Below are 20164 nucleotides of genomic sequence, written 5' to 3'. Positions count from 1 at the left end.
AAACAAAATCCGCAGCCAAAAATGGCTGCAAAACTGCCAAATGGGAAGCCACAGCCTCAGAGTGCATACAAGCTGTATACAAGCAAATATGTGGCTGAATGAAGGATGTTTGCTTAGGATAGAATGAGAATGGAACAAGCTTGCAGGTTCTTCGAACATTTTAAAGCAGCAAACTTGCTTCTGTAGCCCTGCTCCTTAATGCCACCCTATTCTGGAAGAGTAGAGAAGTGAGAGAAACCATTGCTACCCTTGGTCTGCAGCACTTGGCTTGCCTCTTTTTACTTTTGTTGGCATTCTTGTGCATGTTGCTGTGGTGGCATCAATGGAAATAGTTTCACTGACTTCAGTGGGAGCTGGATTTAGTGGTGTGTCCTGGCCCGAGATCATTACTACAAAGCCAGGGGTAACTTTTGAAGAGTTGAGATTAAAAAGTTACTCCTGAGCACATCTCATGTTCACATGCGTATTTGCTTTTCTGAATTGTACTGAGCTGTCAAACAATTGAAACAAAATGACCCCGTCTTTCTATCCAGAGTTGTAGTCAAGGTGGTTGAAAGGAAAATAAACCCTCTTCCTCTTTGGCCACAAGACACCGGGAGACTTATCAATACAATGCCATATAAAGTATTGTCCACAGGTTCAAAAGTTGAAACCCTGCACGTACCCATCATGTTTGTTGAAAATTAGAGCTAAAGAACCCACAGAAGCTGTGATTAAGAAATAAAAATAGATTTCTAACTCTTCTAGGGAAATACACTTTTCCAGAGAATGCCATACTTCTTCCAGATTAATTGCAAGAGGAGTTAGGAATTACTCGGGGTCCATTTTTAATTTAGGTCCATCCACAGGTATGGTTACTGGCATACAAAGAACTATGGTTTCATGTACAATGCCTTGATATTTGCATGGACGTTTTTTTCTAGGTTATTATCTGAATAATTCACACGGTACTTGTATTTCATCATAGTTATTTACATATTAATATTAAGTATAATGTTATAACATGACCCAGAGCTTCTTGACTAGGTTGGTTTTTTTTACTTGATTGTGCCTCAAAACAAAGTACCACTTGCAACCATATTTTCAAAAACACGGGTATCAATTGCTTAATGATCTTTTAGACATTTCCTCAGATAAGGTACTGGGGCTTAGGCAGCCTTGAATCAATTTCTGACTCCACCACAAAAGGCTGTCCGTGTTTTCCACTTTCCTATCTATGGCAGCAACAGCAGAGATAAAGTGCTGCATTTTAACTACAAGCACCATGTAAGATTTGCTCTGAATAATGCTTTCATGATCCCCTTTGACTGCCTCCAGCCTAATCCATACTAATGGGTCCCTGACTAATAAGCCCAGGAGAAACAAATCAGTAGTACATACACTAATTTATTTTCCCCCATAGCAGAATCCTGAGGGTTGTTTCATTAATATGAAATGGAAATTGTGGACAGAGAAGAAATAAAAATGAAAAGCAGAAGAAAGAAACAGCAGTAAAGTAAAATACTTTGGAAGATGAAGCTAAAGAAATTCTCTGCTGGGAAATATCATGAGCAGGGAAAGGGAAAAAGGAGATAAACTATGAAATCAGGGAATAAGAGTTTGGACTTTCATTCAAGATTTATAAACAATTTTTTGTTTTCCAAAGTGAGCCCAGACCATGACTCTAATTGTGGTCAAGGAGCAGTTGATGCAAGTTTCTACTAAAATAGAACTATCTTCTGCTTTGTCAAGTGAACTAAAAACTGGTTGTGTGTCACCCAAGTTCTTCAGAGATGGACCAATTACATCTGTGCACAAATGCATTAGTGCGTAAATCAGAAAACATTAGTAACTGGCAAGAAGGAACAGCCTGTCATCAAAGCAAAAGGATGGTCTATGTGAAGCAAAAAAAAGAGAAAGAAATTACAGCCCTCCAAAAGCCTGCTTGCTACTTTGTTTTCACATGTAAAGTTAACCAGTTACTAAAAACAAAGATGTAGCAATCTTACAATATTATGGTTCTCAAAGAATAGGAAAAGTAGACTTACATCTCTTGATTGCTGCTCTTATGGATGACAAGGGTCCTTGGCTTAATGAAGAAAAAAAATATTACAATGTGGTTAATGTCTCAAAGAGAAAACAACTAACATCACACAGAAATTCCCCGTTACATTGTAAAGGGTTTGCCGAGCACATTTTTCCCCTAGGTTGTTATCTTACAGAAACTTGCCCAGACTCCTGGAGTATACAACTATACCCAACCCCTTCTAATGAGAACCAGATTACAGCTTAGCTGCAAGACTCTGCAAAGATAGAGCACCGATTATTAAAACAATTTTTTCTTGATTCTGTGTTGAAGTTCACATTCTGTCTCATTTGATGGGAAAACCTGGAGAAAAGCCCATGTGGGTGTGCATATTCTCAGATTATAAGCATTTAATGACTTAACACTCTTGTAAATAAATCTTACACAGCTGAGTAGAAACCTACAACCCCTTTGCTAAATATTTTCAACAATTACTTAACAATTTGTCTTCCCTTTCAGTTAAGATTGCATTTTTCAGTAATAACTCGGTGGGTGAGGTTAGACAGGAAGACAACACAAACAAAAATTTGTTGATACACAAGGACAGAAAAATGTTTCCTTCTGGCAACTCATCTGTTTCCTTGGTAAGACTGAGGTTTCTGATGCTTCTCTTCTGAATGTCTTATTTAACAGATATAGCAGTCCTTACTATTTTTGCAGGTAAAAACCAAAACTAACTTGGGATTATCATTTTCAGAAGCTGTTGCTAACTTGAAGAACATGGTATTAATAACCTGCCACTTGTGCAAAGCTACAGAGATTTAAAAAAAACAACACACAACTACTTCAGAAAAGGATTTATTTTGCTCTTTTTTTTTTTTTTTTTTAAATACAGCAGGTAAAGAATACTTGGTGAGATGCCTCTGGAAGTTTTCAATAGTCTTTTTAAAGACTGAAGATGATTAAGACAATATATGTGGTTCAAATTAATACAATAGCTTAGTGACAACAGAAAGGTATACTAATCAAGTATTTTCCAGAACCATCCCACTACAGCCTTCAGCGGCAGTGTAACAGCAGGAATGGTAGTACAGGGTGGGCATTAGCATTTCAACACTGCTCTCACTCCGCCTGCAGCAGGTGTGCAGCACACCAACTCCATCAGGGCTCAGTTTAGCTCCACATGCGCTTCCACTGCAATTACCGACGGCTGCAATTACTCCAGCGGGATGAAGAATAGGGAGATTTGGAGGAGAGAAGAAAGAGACAGTCAAAAAGGACATGGATGAAAAATGTCCTCCCTCTACAGTCATTCTGAAAACTAATTAAGACTGGAAATGAATGTTGGTCTGACTGAACTGTTCTCTGAAATAGTTTGGCTAGTCTAGGATAAACAATGCCTATTTGTCTGGTTTCAGAAACAGTTCAAATGTGGCTTGGCCCCCATCCACACAGCTAGCAAAGCTGCATTAGAAAACAGTTCTATCAGTCATATTTCACTGTGCGCTGTCAGCAGAAAAGGATTCTAATTTTCCTTCAAAACGTCCCATCATAATACAGCCTTATCTTTAAGAAACACTTTCAGTTCTATGTTCCTCCCAGATGCACCCCAGACTCCTTTTTTAATTCCTTGTAACTCAAGTCTCTTTTGGATGTTCACTTTTGAAGCTTTATTCTCCTGCTTTCATTATTGTGAATAATTACAGTCTTTAGGATTTTATCTTAATCATATTTAATATCAGACAGGAAGGAAAGTGAAGTCTGGTAACATGAATCTGAATTTTCTGGAGTAGCAAAACACTCTCTGTAGTCAGAATTCAAGATATACTTTATTTTATAGCAGAAAATTTGGAAATTATGAAGTATGCACATTCAAGTACCAGTAAGAACCAAAAGGAACAAGTTAAGTTCTTTCTGCCGGTGGCACGAGCCCTTTGACCCATGGATTTTAAAATCAAAATGCAAAGAACAAAGAAGCAAAACCTTTCATGAAACCAGCCTAGTGAAGTTGAAGGATGGATATATCAAGAGCAAGGCAGTTCAAGTACGCAACTATCCGTGTAATTTAGAACCCAGGATAACATGGTTCTGTTAGAAAATTTATGAGCTCACACGCAGAACAAGCTGTTAGCAGATGGTTCTTCTTTTCCACTTTCCATTAACAGGTCAGCCATCAACAACCTTTTGGCAAAACTCTCCCCAGGAGAGTCTGATTCACATTTAGGTTACAGTTATTTAAGCCCTTTAAAAACATGGAAACAGGAGTAGACATAGAATGTTTTTTTCCCTATTAAGCCCTGTAAAGGACTGCACATTCCATAATGCTGTGCACTAAACCCACTAATTTAAATAAGATGCTGTTCTTGGGGAAGCTGGTGATTCTGCCCATACCTTATGCTGAGCTAATCCCTCCCTGTTCTACAAGCAACAATTTCTGGTCTCTTGTCCTGTCTTACGAAGACAGAAGTGATAAGGTTATTAATATCCTTCTCTGCTCCACAGTTAATGACACGTTTTCTCTAAGGCTATCCAAATAACTAAGACAACCAAACTGAGTTTAATTCTCCTACTTGATGAAGTAGGAGCTGCAGCAATTGCTCTACTGTATGGAGTCCCTGCCTCTTTCCCACCTCCCTCTCCTGTCCACAAAGCACAGCAATGAGCCAGAGCACACACAAAATCCCTGCAAACACACATGTTGAGGAAAAAGGAAGAGGGAAGAAGTTTAATCCATGTGGGACCTCTGATCCTGGTCTCATTGAGACTTCCCTGACAGTTACATCTGAACACCTGAGGTGACAGTGTGACAATAGCTAGCCCCTGGGTGTGGAGGGCAGCAGCTCCCGCATCACCCTGCAATGTACATAAGCAAAATCCTAATTCATGTTGTTGGAAGAAATCAGTGCAGACAGCAGGAAGTTTCAAAATGTTAAAGACTCTGATAAACATTAGATCCAACACCACCCCAGCCACACCTAATATGGACTAAGTGAAGATGCAAACTATTCATCCATCCCACACACGATTTAGCATACAGGAGTGGACAAGAGCAGCTCCTCTGACATCTGCACATCTATCCTAGACCTCACCCACTGTTAATTTAAAGCACAAACTCTGCTTTGTTTCCAGCCAAGGCAGCAGCTTTGTTGAGCTTCACCTCAAAAGGGGGAACAGCCCTTCAAAAGGGGGTACTAACCCACCTCTGTCAGGACCTCTGTGCACTCAAACATACCTACTCAATAGGTTCAGAGGGGATCTGTAAGCTGCTGTACATGCTGTGCTGAAAGCAGCTGGGTACTTAAGTCAGCAGTAATATGAAAAGGGTCCCATGGGTCACCATTTCTGAAAGATAAAGAACCTGGAGTGGTGTGTTTGAAGTTGTTTAAACACCTACTCACTCTTTCTGGCAGGCTTTTTTCTGAGTTTCAAGGACAGGTTTTCTAAATATAAACACTTCAGGAAAATGCTTCAAAAGCCTATTTTAGGTCTGTGTATTGGGGAAATAAAATTGCCACAAACTAGACTGGGCATAGAGCTGTAAACTGTTTAGTGGAGTAACTGTACTTACTTAAACCATGGTCTCTCCCTCATTAGGGGCTTTGCACCCACACTTCAACTTGCATGGATCAGTGCCTCTCTTCAAATGCCACTTCAGTGTAGCTACAGTATTTCTTAAAGGCTTACTCCTGCGGGGTGACTCCTGACCCAACAGAGCGACTATGCAAGTTATCATCAGTCACCTGAACAGGCCTTCCACAGCATAGGAGAGGAGATGTCCTTCAAGTGGAATAAAGCTCAAATCACCCAGGCACCTCCAAGCAAGCAGGCAGGGATTTGAGTGTGCCCAGAGCAGGACAGCACTCAAGTCACACATCAGCTGTGCAAAGAGGCCAGGAGGTTCCAGGCTACCTTTTCACCCATATGTCTTCTAGCTGTTTCAGGAGCAGCAGTGGCTCCAGCCCAGCTGAGGGCACCTTACAGACATGTCTCCACCAGTTGGCTGACCATGAGCCAGCTCTGCTGCTGATCAGAAACAGGCAGAGGAGTGCTGGCCTTTATCTGTGTCTGGAGAGCACGGACAGTACTGGCTTGTGACTGCTCCCTCCTGCCTGTGAGCACACCCATAGCTATTTAGGGTGGGTGTGGGGGCGTATGTCTCCCCAGGCCATCGACTGTCTTCTGCCCTACGGGCTGTGGTACTGCTTAGGATACAAAAGACATCCCAAGCTACAGTCCTGTCTCAGCATCTCTCCTTCATCCACTTCCACCGGTCTCCTGTTGGCTTGCATGGGATCCTCTGCAAGAATTGAGCAATCCTCCACAATGCCTGCTTCTTTTACCAGAACCAGGACCTTTGGTTTTGTTACCTAAGCTGACAATATTCTACAGGAAAACTGACTGTACTTCTTTCATACATCATTCCAGACATATGCAAAAGCCGGAGGAGGGGTGAGGGGTTGAAAAAGAATGATCACTTGTTCTAAAAGAATGAATACACTGAAACATCTGCTGCAAAGTCTCAAAATTTATCCTTCATATCATCTTATATGAGCTTTTCTTCAAGTATCAGTCCTTAGGTTCACACTCCTGTGTAAAAGCTTTTTAACATATTTTTAATTGTGATGGGTAGCAACCCTGTCTCTCTCACACACACAGAGTAAAAAAAAAAAGTTTAAAGGTTGTTATTTTTTATGTCTTATGACTACTTGGAACATGAGCCAAGAATTTTTAAATAGCTGACTTTTAAATTACTGTAAGGCAAAACACTGGTTTAATAAAAGGCATCATATATTCCTCTCAGTTACTTTAAAAGTCATGCCATAACAGCCAGTGTACTACAGCTTAACGTTTTAAAAACTTATTAGAATACATTACTCCAAACACAAAATGTTTAAAATACCACCTAAATGATTTCACCAGACTGAGTCACAGAAAGACTTAGTAATTTTATAGTTAAATTAAGGGTGGTGCAAAAGATCAGATTTACCACCACCCCAACAGCAGGCCAAAGACAGACCTACTAGTTTGACCAAAAAGTGCCCACAGTCAGGACAGAGGAGTCACAACTACCCCATCTTCATGATGTAGATGCAGAAAACATAACTGTATTAATCCTGTGGATTAAGCGAATCTAAACTGAAAACGTATCCACCAGTGATCAGCCTCTTCAATGCCTCCATTGGAGAGGACTCCCAGTCCTCCAACTGATACGTGTAAATTAGGCTACATGACATGCAGACTCCAGGTGCAGTTTCCACGTTAGTGTAAGAGAAGCGGACACTGTGCAGCCAGTAGTCCCGCCTTCCCCATGCTTACCATTTCCACCGGCTCTCTTGTATCGGTGCCGACATGGTCACAAGTCTGCTAGATCAGCCAGTGATTTTACTAACACCACACAATCCCATCCCAAACAGCCTGATTAGTTTCCAGCCAGACAGGCTGACAACTCCAGCTGGCTGCAGAGCCACACGAACGCCAGGGTGACACCAGAGGAGCAGGGGGAGCAGACAGCAGGGGAGGCCAACAGCAGTCCCTGGGGTAAGCAGCTCAGCCTCTACTCACAAAACCAAACCCTAAATCTGTGACTCTGCAGCTAATCTGACAGCAAATCACCAAATGCTGGCTACGCCTCAGGTCAACTGTTCTTCTCACCTTTCAGTATCAGTTGATCCACACTTTTTTTTCCTGTTAGTACTGGTCATCCCGACTGGCTCACTGGGAGATCAAAGCACCAGAAAAAAGCAGCTGGCAGCCTCCTGGCAGCACAGTGGCTTCTCCATAAAATGAAGATGCCCTCTCACATTCTCTGCTAAATCATGGGGTATTGTCATGGCCCTGTGGGGACAGGAGGCTAATGAACATCTAGTCACCTAATAAATCACATCCTCAATAGTACAGATCTGGTCATCTAGGAAATCAGACTCACCCTGGTACAACTTTACTTCTCTTTTGGGTCCAGCCCCAAAACCTAGTAATCCTGAACCAGTAATTAAGTCCAGTGACAATTCAGTCCTCATCGCTATGCAAAGCAAGTCTGCTCCTGCATCACTTAACGAATGCCGCAACTGCAACTTCCCACCGTCTGGACAAGCAAGGATGTAGTTAAGAAGCAGCTAAAATCCAGCTGCTTAGCTAATTAAAACAGCTCACGTTGATCAGCATAGGAAAATCCTTTCAGGAATTGCTTTCTAGCTGTTTCTTCAACCACTTATTACATATTCATGTGCCTGTCGCTGTCATAGTTGGGGATCATGCTTTAGCAACTGAACCTTCAATTTTATGGCAGAACACAAGCAGGAAGTCAAAGCAGATCATGGCAGCGGATGATAACATTTCACACACTGATTCTCACAGCAAACTAGAAGTCATGAGGTTGCAACAGCTTCCACACTTAATAATGTCTAGCTTAGATCTTGAAGCTGAAACACCTCCAAATCTTTTTGTGAATGAGTCACTCAGCTCATGTGTACCCTGAATTAAATCCTTCCTGATTCAGAGCTACAGACATGCTAGCTAGATTTCCCCTAGCATTTTCTTTCAAACAACCTGAGCTGAACTGCACCTTGCCCTTGAAGATGACTATATGCACACACCCATTCCAGAAAGGCAAATCTTCATGATTCAAGTTATTTCCAGTCTTCATCGTCTATTGACTGATTCCAGCTCCCAGTAAAATGTACGTCACAAGAATGGAGGGCTCTGCTTATTGAAGAATTTGGCCCTCCTGTAACAACTGAGATCTTCCTTCATGCCATCTATTAATGTATTTTTACTCACTGTGGCGGTAAGCCTGATAGTATGAAATAGTATTCATGCTTTAATGACAATTTAAGCTTGGTAGTAAATATTTCTAGCAGTGGAAAGCACCTATAATTCTAATAATAGTCTAATAGCAATGTAGCACTGTAAATGTAAATGCAGGTGTCACTGAATTGTTACAGTGATAGTGACAGGATATTTGGACCTGGCCAGCAACATATTCAGACACAAAAGTAAGGGTTAAAAAACTGAAGGGAAGAACCAGCTCTTTCAGATAAAACAACTTAGCTGTAAACTGCAGCTTCTTCTGATGGAAACTATTTACCATTAAAGTCTAGGTAGTTTCTGCATTTGCAAAGGGGGAAAGATGACAGTGCCCTACTTCTACAGTTAAACAATACGGAACAAAGCTTGATTTCTGAAGAATGGTTCTTCAGTTCAATTATTTGCAGCAGCACTTCAGTCAGTAAATCAAAGCCCTCTGTAGCCACTGACAGGACATTCTGCTTGCTTCATGCCTCTCTGTACATCAAACACAATCTGGTGGTTGAATGAGCTCCAGAACCTTTGTAACTGAAATCACAGATGAATAAAATCTGGTTTAATCATGAAGGACGAGCAGGACAAAGGCATAAAGAAGACCTGTAGATCTGAATCCACAGAACTCCAGATAACTTTACAGGGCTTTAATTGTTATAAAGTATGGATATTAGATTTTCTTCATGTAGTCTGTATACTTCATAGAGCACATAAATATAGTGTTAAGGTTATCTTCAAAATTTTGTAAAGGGGAAAGTGTAAATGTTCTCATATGACTAGAAGCATTAATAATGATTACTAACAAAACAGATAACACTTGCTTTACAAAAATAAATATCTTAAATCCCTACTAAACCAGTTACCTGCAGATCAGCAAAGAGCAAAGAATATGGGATGGCAGAGGAATCACCCAAACTAAGGACAAAAAATGGGTGTACTCCATCTGGCCTTTTGAAAACGTAGAGGCTGAGAAGCTTACGAATAGAAACACAACAGAGCACAGTTCCAGAGAGGAACAAGCAGGAACTAAACGGTGTTGACTGCAAGGGCAAGCACTCAGCAGGACCCAGAGGACAAACAAGCTAGAGGTGAGGAATCCAGAGAAGAATGCTCAGGTGCTTGCAAGCTTAGAGACTTCAAAGACTTCAGAGCAGTAATCAAACCGAGGAAACAAGGTGTATTTTGCCTAGATCTTTTTGTTTCCTGTGTAAAAATAATCTGTAAAATACAGGCCCATTTGTTTCAACTATTGTGCATCCTTTGCAGAGGAAACTAGTGTATGTATGAGGAAGGAGTACCTGGGGAATCTCGAGACATCTTAAGGCCCCCCCCAGATGGATAATTGAGTCTTACTTCCAAAGGACAGTACCAAACAGCTTCTACATTTAGCAGTTAAGATAGTATCTGGATCCTGCCTAACCAGAGATGAACAGCACAAAAATCTGTAATACAAAAACCAGCTGCCTGAGAAGCATCCAAAATGTAAAATTCAACCTAAGCCACAGAAGGGATTACAAGACGTGTTCGATGCTGGCGTGACCTCAGTGCCAAAAAATCACCTGACCATCTTGGAGAATTTTAAAGTACAACAGCCAATGCTGAGCTCCTTGACAAGTCCCATCCCATAGGATTTCCACACTCCTTTAGCCTAATTCAGCTTCTTTGTAGTCCATCTGGGTAGCCTGAAATAAGTAGCTGAAATGTGCCGGAGTTTAAGCTTTAGTTGTGTGAGGAAACAAAAGAAATTTCCTCGTTATTTTAATTACAGATACATGTTGAGAGCAAAGACATTTGTTGTGAAGAGACAGTCTATAAGACAGATGCATTAATACAAATGCATCAAATATAGTGAAGTCTTAAAACTTGAAAACAAGAAAAAAACCCAAACCCAAAACCTTCCACACTGTAAATGTGAACTAACAGCCAAAAACTGTGTGTAAGAATACTACAAGATCATCCATCTAAAGAGACATACTGGCTTCTAACTAGCCATTTACATTTATAAATAAAATAAATCACTTAACAAGCAGCAGAAACACTCATTTTCAACCCTCCCATGTTAAAGCCTCACAAAAGTAAAACTTCATGCGTGATCGCATCTTGTTCCAATGGACTGCTGACTCACCCAGTTACACCCTACAATACATGATGTCCATGGACTTGTAACAGTGGCCCTTACAGAAAGCACAGTGCACAGAAATTGTAAAAGAAAATCTCATAACCACACCTTCACCAGACCTGTCTTTCCAGAAAGTGCCCTGCATGCAGCTTAGTCAGAGAAATGGCATGTTTGCCTATGCACTCTTTCCTTGCCCTTCCTCCAAAAACACTGAAACGCTTCCTTTTCTTCTATAGCACAGATAGTGACAGCTTTTGGTTACAAAATACAGAAAGCAATTAATCAGAAACTTGCACTACATAAAACAAATGATACATTCATACACCTTTAGATCTACAATGTTTACCTCCAAGTTTAAATATGACCTTAAACTGCAGTCCTTTTTATTCATTCACAGAGATCCAGCAACCCTGAGATTAAGGTCAACCATTCCCAAGAGATATGCATCAAAGATGATTTTTCAAATCCTATAATTCTGATTCTACACTGATGTAGGTAAATTACAGTGTATAGGTAAAGGTAGTATCTTTGTTAGCCCACACTGGGTAAAAACAGCCAAGTTTTTACATACTTGAATTCCCTTCCAAGGGTGAAACAGAAGCATCAACCATCAGAGCCAAACAGATTTTTAAAATCACACCTACGCCTACAAAACCTGCATCTATCCCAAATACACTGCAAAACCCTGATAGGCAGGCACAGTGCTGAATCTGCTGTAAAAGCACTCAAACCCCTACCTGAACAATTTAGAGAAGGCCTTTAACTGATGGGGACACTTCTCCAGTGAAACAGAGCTCATCTTTGAGCAAGTCACCATGCAAATGTACTACAAGATAAGGGGAACTTCCTCCACCACCAATCATATACCCTAGCTGTCTTACAACGTCATGGCCCTCAAATTATATAGCAAATCAGTAAATACCGCAGCCTCTAATGGATGGTTATAGCTTGGAAGAAATAATCACTATCACCACCTTTCATCACTCAACTAAATTTAGCTTCAGAAACAAACACCTTGTAGAACAGATTGAACAAGACCTTACCAGAACAACAGTCTTAAGAAATACCTTGCCAAAACATTTCACAGCCATGAAAATCAATGCCCTTCCCGAGCTAATAAGAATCCCCCAAACACATAGCTCTTTCACATGCTCCTCCATGCACTTCAATCAATGCACCACGTCATCAGGTAAATTAGGCAGAGGAAATTAAAGACCCACAAAGTATCAGGTTCAGCTTACTCAGGCAACTGAAAGAACAGAAAAATCAGGGACCAGTGGAGTTATTACCCTTCTCTCATAACAACCACCTCAACTCTGACCTTTTGATCTCAAATCTTTACAAAGACAGGCTTAGAAAATAATAATTAAAAAAACCTCCACTCCAACTTAAAGGCTCTGGATGCAGGTAACTTAACAGGTAACTTCTCTAACCTCCACTCTCAGCGAAGCCCTTAACTCCAAAGGCAGTAAATTGTTCCTGTCCTTTTTCTCAAATCAGCCAAAAACCTGATCTCCCTCTCCCCTTGCTAACATGCCTCTGGGCCTCCAAAAGTAATAGTGACCTTTTCCTTAAAACTACCTAATTGATTAACGCAATCTATTTAAACCAGGACAACGGCATTTTAAATTTCTCAAGAAGCAGCAAAGCTATAGGGAATGACAGCTCACTCTCTTACATTACAGGACCTAGAAACCATTATATAAAACTAGCAAACACCAAGTTTGAAAGAGTCAGAGACTTTTCAGTATGCAACATGAGGTTAAGCTGTGGCACTGCTTGCCACAAACATTGTGGGTGCTGAAAGTGTATATGAATTTTAAAAAACCCTGGAGAAAACCCATTGAGGGCTATTAAAAACAAACATCATCCCTCTGAAGGGCCCCGAGCCACACAGATCTGGATGCTGACAGAATGCATGGATGCTTTCCAATGCATGCTTTTCTTCTTTATCTGCTTCCTTAGGCTTCTACTTCAGACATTAGCAACGACAGAATAAGAACAGTGGAATATGTGGACTTTTGGTCTGCTCCACAAAGTGATCATGAAATGATAGAGTTCCAATTCTTGAAGAATGAAGGAAGGGGGTCAGCAAATTGCTGCCTCAGAGTTGTGGAGGGCAGACTTTGGCCTGTTTAGGGGCTTGATTGACAAAGTCCTTTGGGAGACAGTCCTGAAGGGCCAAGGGGTCCAGGAAGGCTGGACATTCATCAAGAAGGCAATCTTAAAAGGTGCAGGAGCAGGCTGTCCTCATGTGCCAAAAGATGAAATGGTGGGAAGACCAGCCTGGCTGAACAGTGAGCTTTGTCTGGAGCTCAGAAAAAAAAAAAAAGGAGAGTTTATGACCTCTGGAAAAAGGGGCAGACAACTCAGGAGGACCACAAGGACACTGTGAGGTTACGCAGGGAAAAAATTAGAAGGGCCAAAGCCCAACCAGAAATTAATCTGGCTACTGCCATAAAAGACAATTAAAAATGTTTCTATAAATACATTAACAACAAAAGAAGGGCTTAGGAGAACCTCCATCCTTTATTGGATGTGAGGGGAAACACAGTGGGAAAGGGAAAGGCTGAGGTACTTAATGCCTTCTTTTCCTCAGTCTTTAATAGTAAGACCATTTGTTCTTGAAGTACCCAGCACCCTGAGCCACAAGACAGGGATGGCAAGCAGAATGAAAGCAAAATAATCCAAGGGGAAATTGTCAGCAACCTGCTACACCATTTTGACACACACAAGCCTATGGGGCTGGATGGAATCCAGCCATGGGCACTTGAAGGAGCTGGTGGAAGTACTCAGCAAGCCACTTTCAATTGTTTATCAGCAGTGCTCACTAACTGGGGAAGTCCCAGTTGACTGGAAATTAGGAAATGTGATGCCACCTAGAAGAAGGGCTGAAAGGAGGATCTGGGGAACTACAAGCTTGTCACTGACCTTGGTGCTGGGAAGGTTACGGAGCAGATAAATCTTGAGTGCCACCACACAGCACATTCAGGACAACCAGGCAACCAGGCCCAGTCAGCATGGGTTTATGAAAGGCAGGTCCTGCTTGACTGGCCTCATCTCCTTCTATGACAAGGCGGCCCACTTGGTGGATGAGGGAAAGGCTGTGGATGTTGTCTGCCTAGCCTTTAGTAAAGCCTTTGACATCATTTCCCACAGCATTCTCCTGGAGAAACTGACTGCTCATGGCCTGAACAGGTGTATTGCTCGCTGGGTAAAAAACTGGCTAGATGGCCAAACCCAAACAGTAGTGATGAATGGAGTTACATCCAGTTGGTAGCCAGTCACAAGTGGCGCTCCCCAGGGCTCAGTACTGGGGCCAGTTCTGTTTAATATCTTTATCAATGATCTGGATGAGGGGATTGAGTGGGCTCTCGGTAAGTTTGCAAACGACACCAAGTTGGACAGGTGTGTTGATCTGTTTGAGGATAGAAAAGCTCTACAGAGGGATCTGGACAGGCTGGAATGATGGGCTGAGGCCAGCTGGTGTGAGGTTCAACAAGAAGTGCCAGGTCCTGCACCTGCATCATGACAACCCCATGCAACATTACAGGTCTGAGGCAAAGTGGCTCGAAAGCTGCCCAGTGGAAAAGGACTTGGGGATGCTGGTTGACAGCAGGCTGAGTATGTGCCAGTGGTGTGCCCAGGTGGCCAAGAAAGCCAAGAGCATCCTGGCTTGTATCAGAAATAGTGTGGCCAGCAGGACTAGGGAAGTGACTGTCCCCCTGTACTTGGCACTGCTGAGGTGCCAAGCACTCTAGGTGCTGAGACTGCACCTAGAATGCACTTTTGGGCCCCCCACTGCAAGAAAGACATTGAGGTGCTGGAGGGCGTCCAGAGAAAAACAATGAAGTTGGTGAAGGGTCTAGAGCAAAAGTCCTATGAAGAGCGGCTGAGGGAACTGGGGTTGTTTAGCCTGCAGAAAAGGAGGCTCAAGGGAGCCCTTATTGCTCTCTACAGCTGCCTGAAAGGAGGTTGCAGGCAGGTGGGGGTAGGTCTCTTCTCCCAGATGACTAGTGACAGGACAAGAGGAAATGGCCTCAAATTGTGTCAAGGGACGTTTAGATCAGATATAAGGAAAAAATCATTCACTGAAAGGGTTGTCAAACACTGAAACGGGTTGCCCAGGGAAGTGGTGGAGTCACCATCCCTGAAGTTATTTAAAAGACACGTAGATGTGACGCCTAGGGACATGGTTTAGTGCTGAATTTGGCAGCACTAGGTTAATGGTTGGACTTTATCTTAAATGTTTTTTCCAACCTAAACAATTCTGTGATTCTTAAGATAAAAGGGCAAATCTTGGGTTTTTACTCTTTAAAAACATTTGAAAATTCTGATTATTTTTTAACATGAAAATAATTTTGGCAATTTGTATTTTATACCCTCCAAGAACTTTAATGATTTTGCTTTATATTGCCATTCAAGTATATCTGTATTACACTAAGCAAAATACCTGTTTAGCATGTGCAGCAAGGCAGTTACTGCAGTAAGAAGTGCGTTTTGTCAATTCAAATACTAACAGACATGATTTTAAAAACCTATAAAAGACAGTATGGGAATTGTAATTAAAAGAAATACAGAGAACTGTGTCATCATTTCAGATCTCTCCTAGATGTAAAAAAATATGCTGCTATTAACAGAAAGCACTGGTAGTCTGTTCACAGTGTAAAACGTTCATTTAACAGAACACATTTCCTTATCAAGGACCTCAGAAGGAAGTAGATTGGGCAGTAATGCAAATAATCTTCTGTCCTCTACACCACTAAGGTGTGGTGAGAAAGCCCCTCCTGCAGCTGTCGTTGCTGCACTTGTCCCATGATACTGTCTTCTTCCTTTCTAGCTGTCCAGCCTTTACCCATCAGGAGCACTACACGTTTTTAGCTGCTCATGGACCTAGTATTTTTGAAGGGGCAGTGGAAACAAGGTAATAAAACAACACAATGGTCTTAAAAGCAGCTGGCCAAAAGAAAATGTGTCCTTGGGAAAGGAAGGAAACTTCCTGAACTGGTCCAATCATAAAATGGTATCAGGATTGTTGAAATAATATTGTATTAATAGTAGATACTGGTGTGGGAGGGGACGGGGAAGCAGAAGTCCAGGTGACATGGAACAGAAGAATTGTAATAGTAAACCCAAAGCTATTTCTTTCCACTAAGCATTTGTTCCAAGCAAAAATATTGCTTAATATAACATGAGATCACTGATGCACTCCTGCTTGAACTAGATACTATGCTGTAGATCAAAAGAGAGATTTAACAAAGTAATCATTGTTTGTGGTTGGAACGCTATGATTAGATTTGGACCTTCTCTTTAATTGAAAGTCAACCTTTGCCTCAAGTGTCAGGATATGGGAATGTCCACTATAACCAGGACAGATGACAAACCTCTCATAACAACTCTCTCAAGATTAAAATGCAGCTACGCATACTTATGAAGACCATACTTACATGAATACTTTCCACATTTAGGGTTGTGTGGTCTAATTTCAGTCCTCTGTAGCAAGGGACCTGCCTAGGACCTGTGTTGGTTGCAGCCTCCGAGGGAACAGGCACCATGACTTTTTGTACCACTGAATCTTAGTTTTCTTCCTGGAGCTGAAGTAGCTGGAAACAGATGCAAAAGCAGCTCATCCTTGTCTACACTACCGGCTAGTACTAGCTCAGTTGAACTTGTGGTTTGTCACAGATGGCCAAAACTAGGACAAATCCCATATGTAAACAAGGCCTAAATTCAAATGGTGATACCTGCACTGAGCAAAATACTGCTTTTGGAAAGACAAATCTTGTAGCAAAACCAGAAATGCAATGTCTCACAAATGACATGATCAGAGCCTGAAGTACAGCTGAGCAAAGTGCACAGCAAGCATTAGAGAGAAATGCAGGAAGAAGGAAGAAACTATCAATATGACAGGCCTCACTAAGAATATTTTCCCCCCATGATGTAGTGAGGATGCAACTGTACCATGCATTGAAAGAGTACCTGATCAATCATTTCAATGTTCAACCTGCCAAATCAGATGCTACTTAAGGTAACCGATTACTGATACTACAATAATCTGCAGACACCAAAGAATAACTTACAGTGAAATGACAAAGTAGGTGAGCAGTACAGTAAAAGAGGAGAGGAAAAAAAAAAAAAGAAAAGAAAGAAATAACAATCTCTTCTCTCTTGTGCACATCAAAGTAAGAGGCCATGGAAACCAGCACAGTATAACTTCAAACTGAGCTCTCCCACTCAAATTCCAGGGGTGAAGAAAAATGTAAATACTGACCTGAACCTAGACAGAAACCTACAAAAATCCTTATGGAAATAAACCAAAGCTCAAGTATCAGCTCTAGCACTCTTAACATATCAAGATGAAATTATTTTAGAGAGAACCAAACTACTACTACTATTTCTGAGCTGGATGTTTATAACCTGCTGAGTCTGCACACTCGGCCTGGACACATATCCCACAGGCTTCCCTTAGCAGCTTCTCCTCCTCTCTTTTCTTTGAGACTATTACAAATTTTTCTTTGGAAAGAATTCTCTTCCAGCCCTCTTTCCCATCTACCAGATGAATTTAATGTGCTCTTTGTCACTGAAATGGATTTTTTGGGGAAAAAGAATAATCATAAAGAAGCCGAATTATAATCGTGACCAATTAATTTGGTCCATCACATGTTACTTATAAACAGACAATTCCAGTCCTCCCCCCACCTTCCATCCATCTCAGAGCAGGGTTACAAGACAAAGCCATCTGGTTGTTTTAAAGAGAATTATTACCATTTTATAAGGGAAAAGTGAAATCTCCAAATGACCTTTTAAAAGAAAGGCCCGTCATTAACAAAACTGTGATGTGTAATTGTGTGCTTCCTGAAACCACTTTTTAGAACTAAGATCTATCAAGGTTATTTATGCCTCAGACCATTCTCCTAATGGACAAGGAGAGTGGCCTTGTGTTTGGTTGGTCCTCAGTATCTTCTACTGGACTCTCTGAAAGGTGATGGGACAGTGAAACTTACTCATGTACACAGGATACCCAAAGAAGCACGGAAATTCTTTCAGTGAAGAAGGAGGATGAACCTTTTTATTCCTTCAACAACCATTCTCAGCATTATTTTCCATTATGAATTAGCATAAGCACTGGAGAGCAGTCCAGACAACGGAAGGAGTTGTTCAGGGCACTAAAGCAAACAGTCCTTCAAAATTCCCTTTGCAGAAACCAGGAACACAGCGTTCTTTTATTAAAATAAATCCCTCTTCTCTGTTTAGGAATAGGGAATCTGGAAGGCTGGCTAGGATGCACCCTTCACAATAACTCTTTACTGCTATCTGTGAAATGAATAGCCAAAAATCCCCAACACAACAGTGATGAATTGGCAGCATTAAAACAAACACCCACAGCAACAGGCTTTAGATACCCACACAATCCCTAATTGCCAACAACTAAGCTGAACCCATCTGCCATTTATTCCTCTGCTCTACCTGTGATATTTTGTTTCTCATTTACAGATAAGCATAAACTGAGCAGGGAAAATTAACACTGCAAAGAATAAATGAAACATAATGATTTATTGTGGTAAAGAAGCTGTCAAAGAAATATGCTGGACAAATTGCTCCAGCTTATTCTACTCCTGGGAGGGACATCTCTGACATGCACAGCATGTGCTGCTGACCAGAAACACATGATAAACAAAAGAAAGACACATAAGCAGATTCCTATCTCAAGTTTCACCAGTTTAAATCCATGCTTAACCAGTCAGATTGCACCACGCTCTGCATGACTGAGCCCAAAATTTAGCTCGCAGAGTGAAAAAAATGGAGCCACATGATCCTGCTTTTTAGATATCAACAACAAAAGTCATAACACTGAGCCCCTGCTTCTAGCTCTGCCATTGGTTTATTGTGCAATTTGCAAGAAATCACTCTGCCCGCCTCTGCTGAACTTGCTTCATCTGTAAAGTGGAGATCCAGCTGTTTTTTTCCCTTGAGATCAGCCTTCTGATCCAAGTAACCGCACAAGCACTGATAACAGCCCAAAGAAGGGAGTGAGATCCTTCCTTCTGGAGTAGCGCAGGCTTAGCTCAGCTTAGGGCAGTTGTGAAACTGGACCCTAAGGGTTTTAGGGGACTAGATACTTTTATTACATCAACTTCTGACCTACTGGGAATGCACAAAAGCAGGACATTCCTCTTTTCACAGCCTAGAAGTATGCTTAGACTAAGAGTAACCTGCTACTCCTTAGCCTTAAATATTGTAACAGCCAAATATAAAGAGTAAGAATGTAACTAAACCAAGAGTAATCCCCCAACATTCTTTTGTTCTTCTTACACACAACCTTTCCTTTTCAGCTGGAGTGTCAGCAAGGCTCTAAGTCTCAAACTTCGGATCTGTATTACAGCCTGTAACACTGGCTGGATGGGCAAAAGCCTGAAATTTTCCTGTGTGGAACAGCTGTATTGGTAAGGTAACGCAGACATTGCCAGTGGACAACACAAGGCTTTTGAATGACAATAATGAAAAACTGTACTTCAGGATGCTTGTAGGAATGAATCTGGTTCTTCTGGGTATTAACTAGTCCAGTGTTTGAACTAAAGAACTAGATTTCAGCCCATTCTTTTGACACTTTCTCCCACAGCATTATCATTTGGCAATAGAGTTAGTACAAAACCAACAAGCAGCCTATAAGTGGGCTCAGTCTCTCTCTCGGGAGGTTTTCAAGACTCGGCTAGAAAAAGACATCACTGGCCTGATCTAGTGTTAGCATCTTCCCACTGTGAGCAAGATGTTTGACTACATGACCTTCTGGAGGTCCCCTCCCACCAACATTTCCACCATTCTGTGATTTCTCAGTACAGAAGCAGCTGTAGCATCAGAAGTCTCTCTACACTACCCATTTGACTAAGGCACAACAGAGAAGTGGAGGTCTTCTGTAGCACTCATGTAGTTACATGAGCACCTCTTGCTCTTTTCAATGCCCAATTTCAATAAAGTACCCTGGATTTTAAATTTACCTAAAATACACAAAGTCTGTTAGGTGGCCTACAAAGTTAGCACTGAAATTACTCCTGAGGACAAAACAAGCAAAGCTGTTAAGTGCACAAGTGTCAGCAGCAATTTGTGAGAGGGTTCAAATTAGAACCCCAGGCTTCAGAGGTTATCAGCTAGCAAGATTTCTGCAGCAGAAGGAAGGACTCTCATATTTCCCTTCAGATATGCAAAGCTGGAATTATTAAATGACTGACTGCAGACTGGCCGTA

At 41.4% G+C, this 20164-nt stretch overlaps 1 protein-coding gene across 6 annotated transcripts in view; it reads right to left on the bottom strand.

Moving 5' to 3' along the window:
• Positions 1-20164, bottom strand: part of SH3D19 (SH3 domain containing 19) — an 86820-nt gene that overhangs the window by 43415 nt on the left and 23241 nt on the right. For all 6 annotated transcript variants that reach the window (XM_056327124.1, XM_056327105.1, XM_056327145.1 and 3 more), the window contains exon 3: positions 2028-2068. In XM_056327124.1, the coding sequence (XP_056183099.1) occupies positions 2028-2068 (41 nt within the window). The remainder of the gene's footprint in view (positions 1-2027; positions 2069-20164) is intronic.

This window comes from Falco biarmicus, chromosome 1, assembly GCF_023638135.1.
Source record: "Falco biarmicus isolate bFalBia1 chromosome 1, bFalBia1.pri, whole genome shotgun sequence".
Classification (NCBI taxonomy): domain Eukaryota; kingdom Metazoa; phylum Chordata; class Aves; order Falconiformes; family Falconidae; genus Falco; species Falco biarmicus.
The sequence above is the reverse complement of the archived record's forward strand: the minus strand, read 5'-3'. Positions and strand labels throughout refer to the sequence as shown.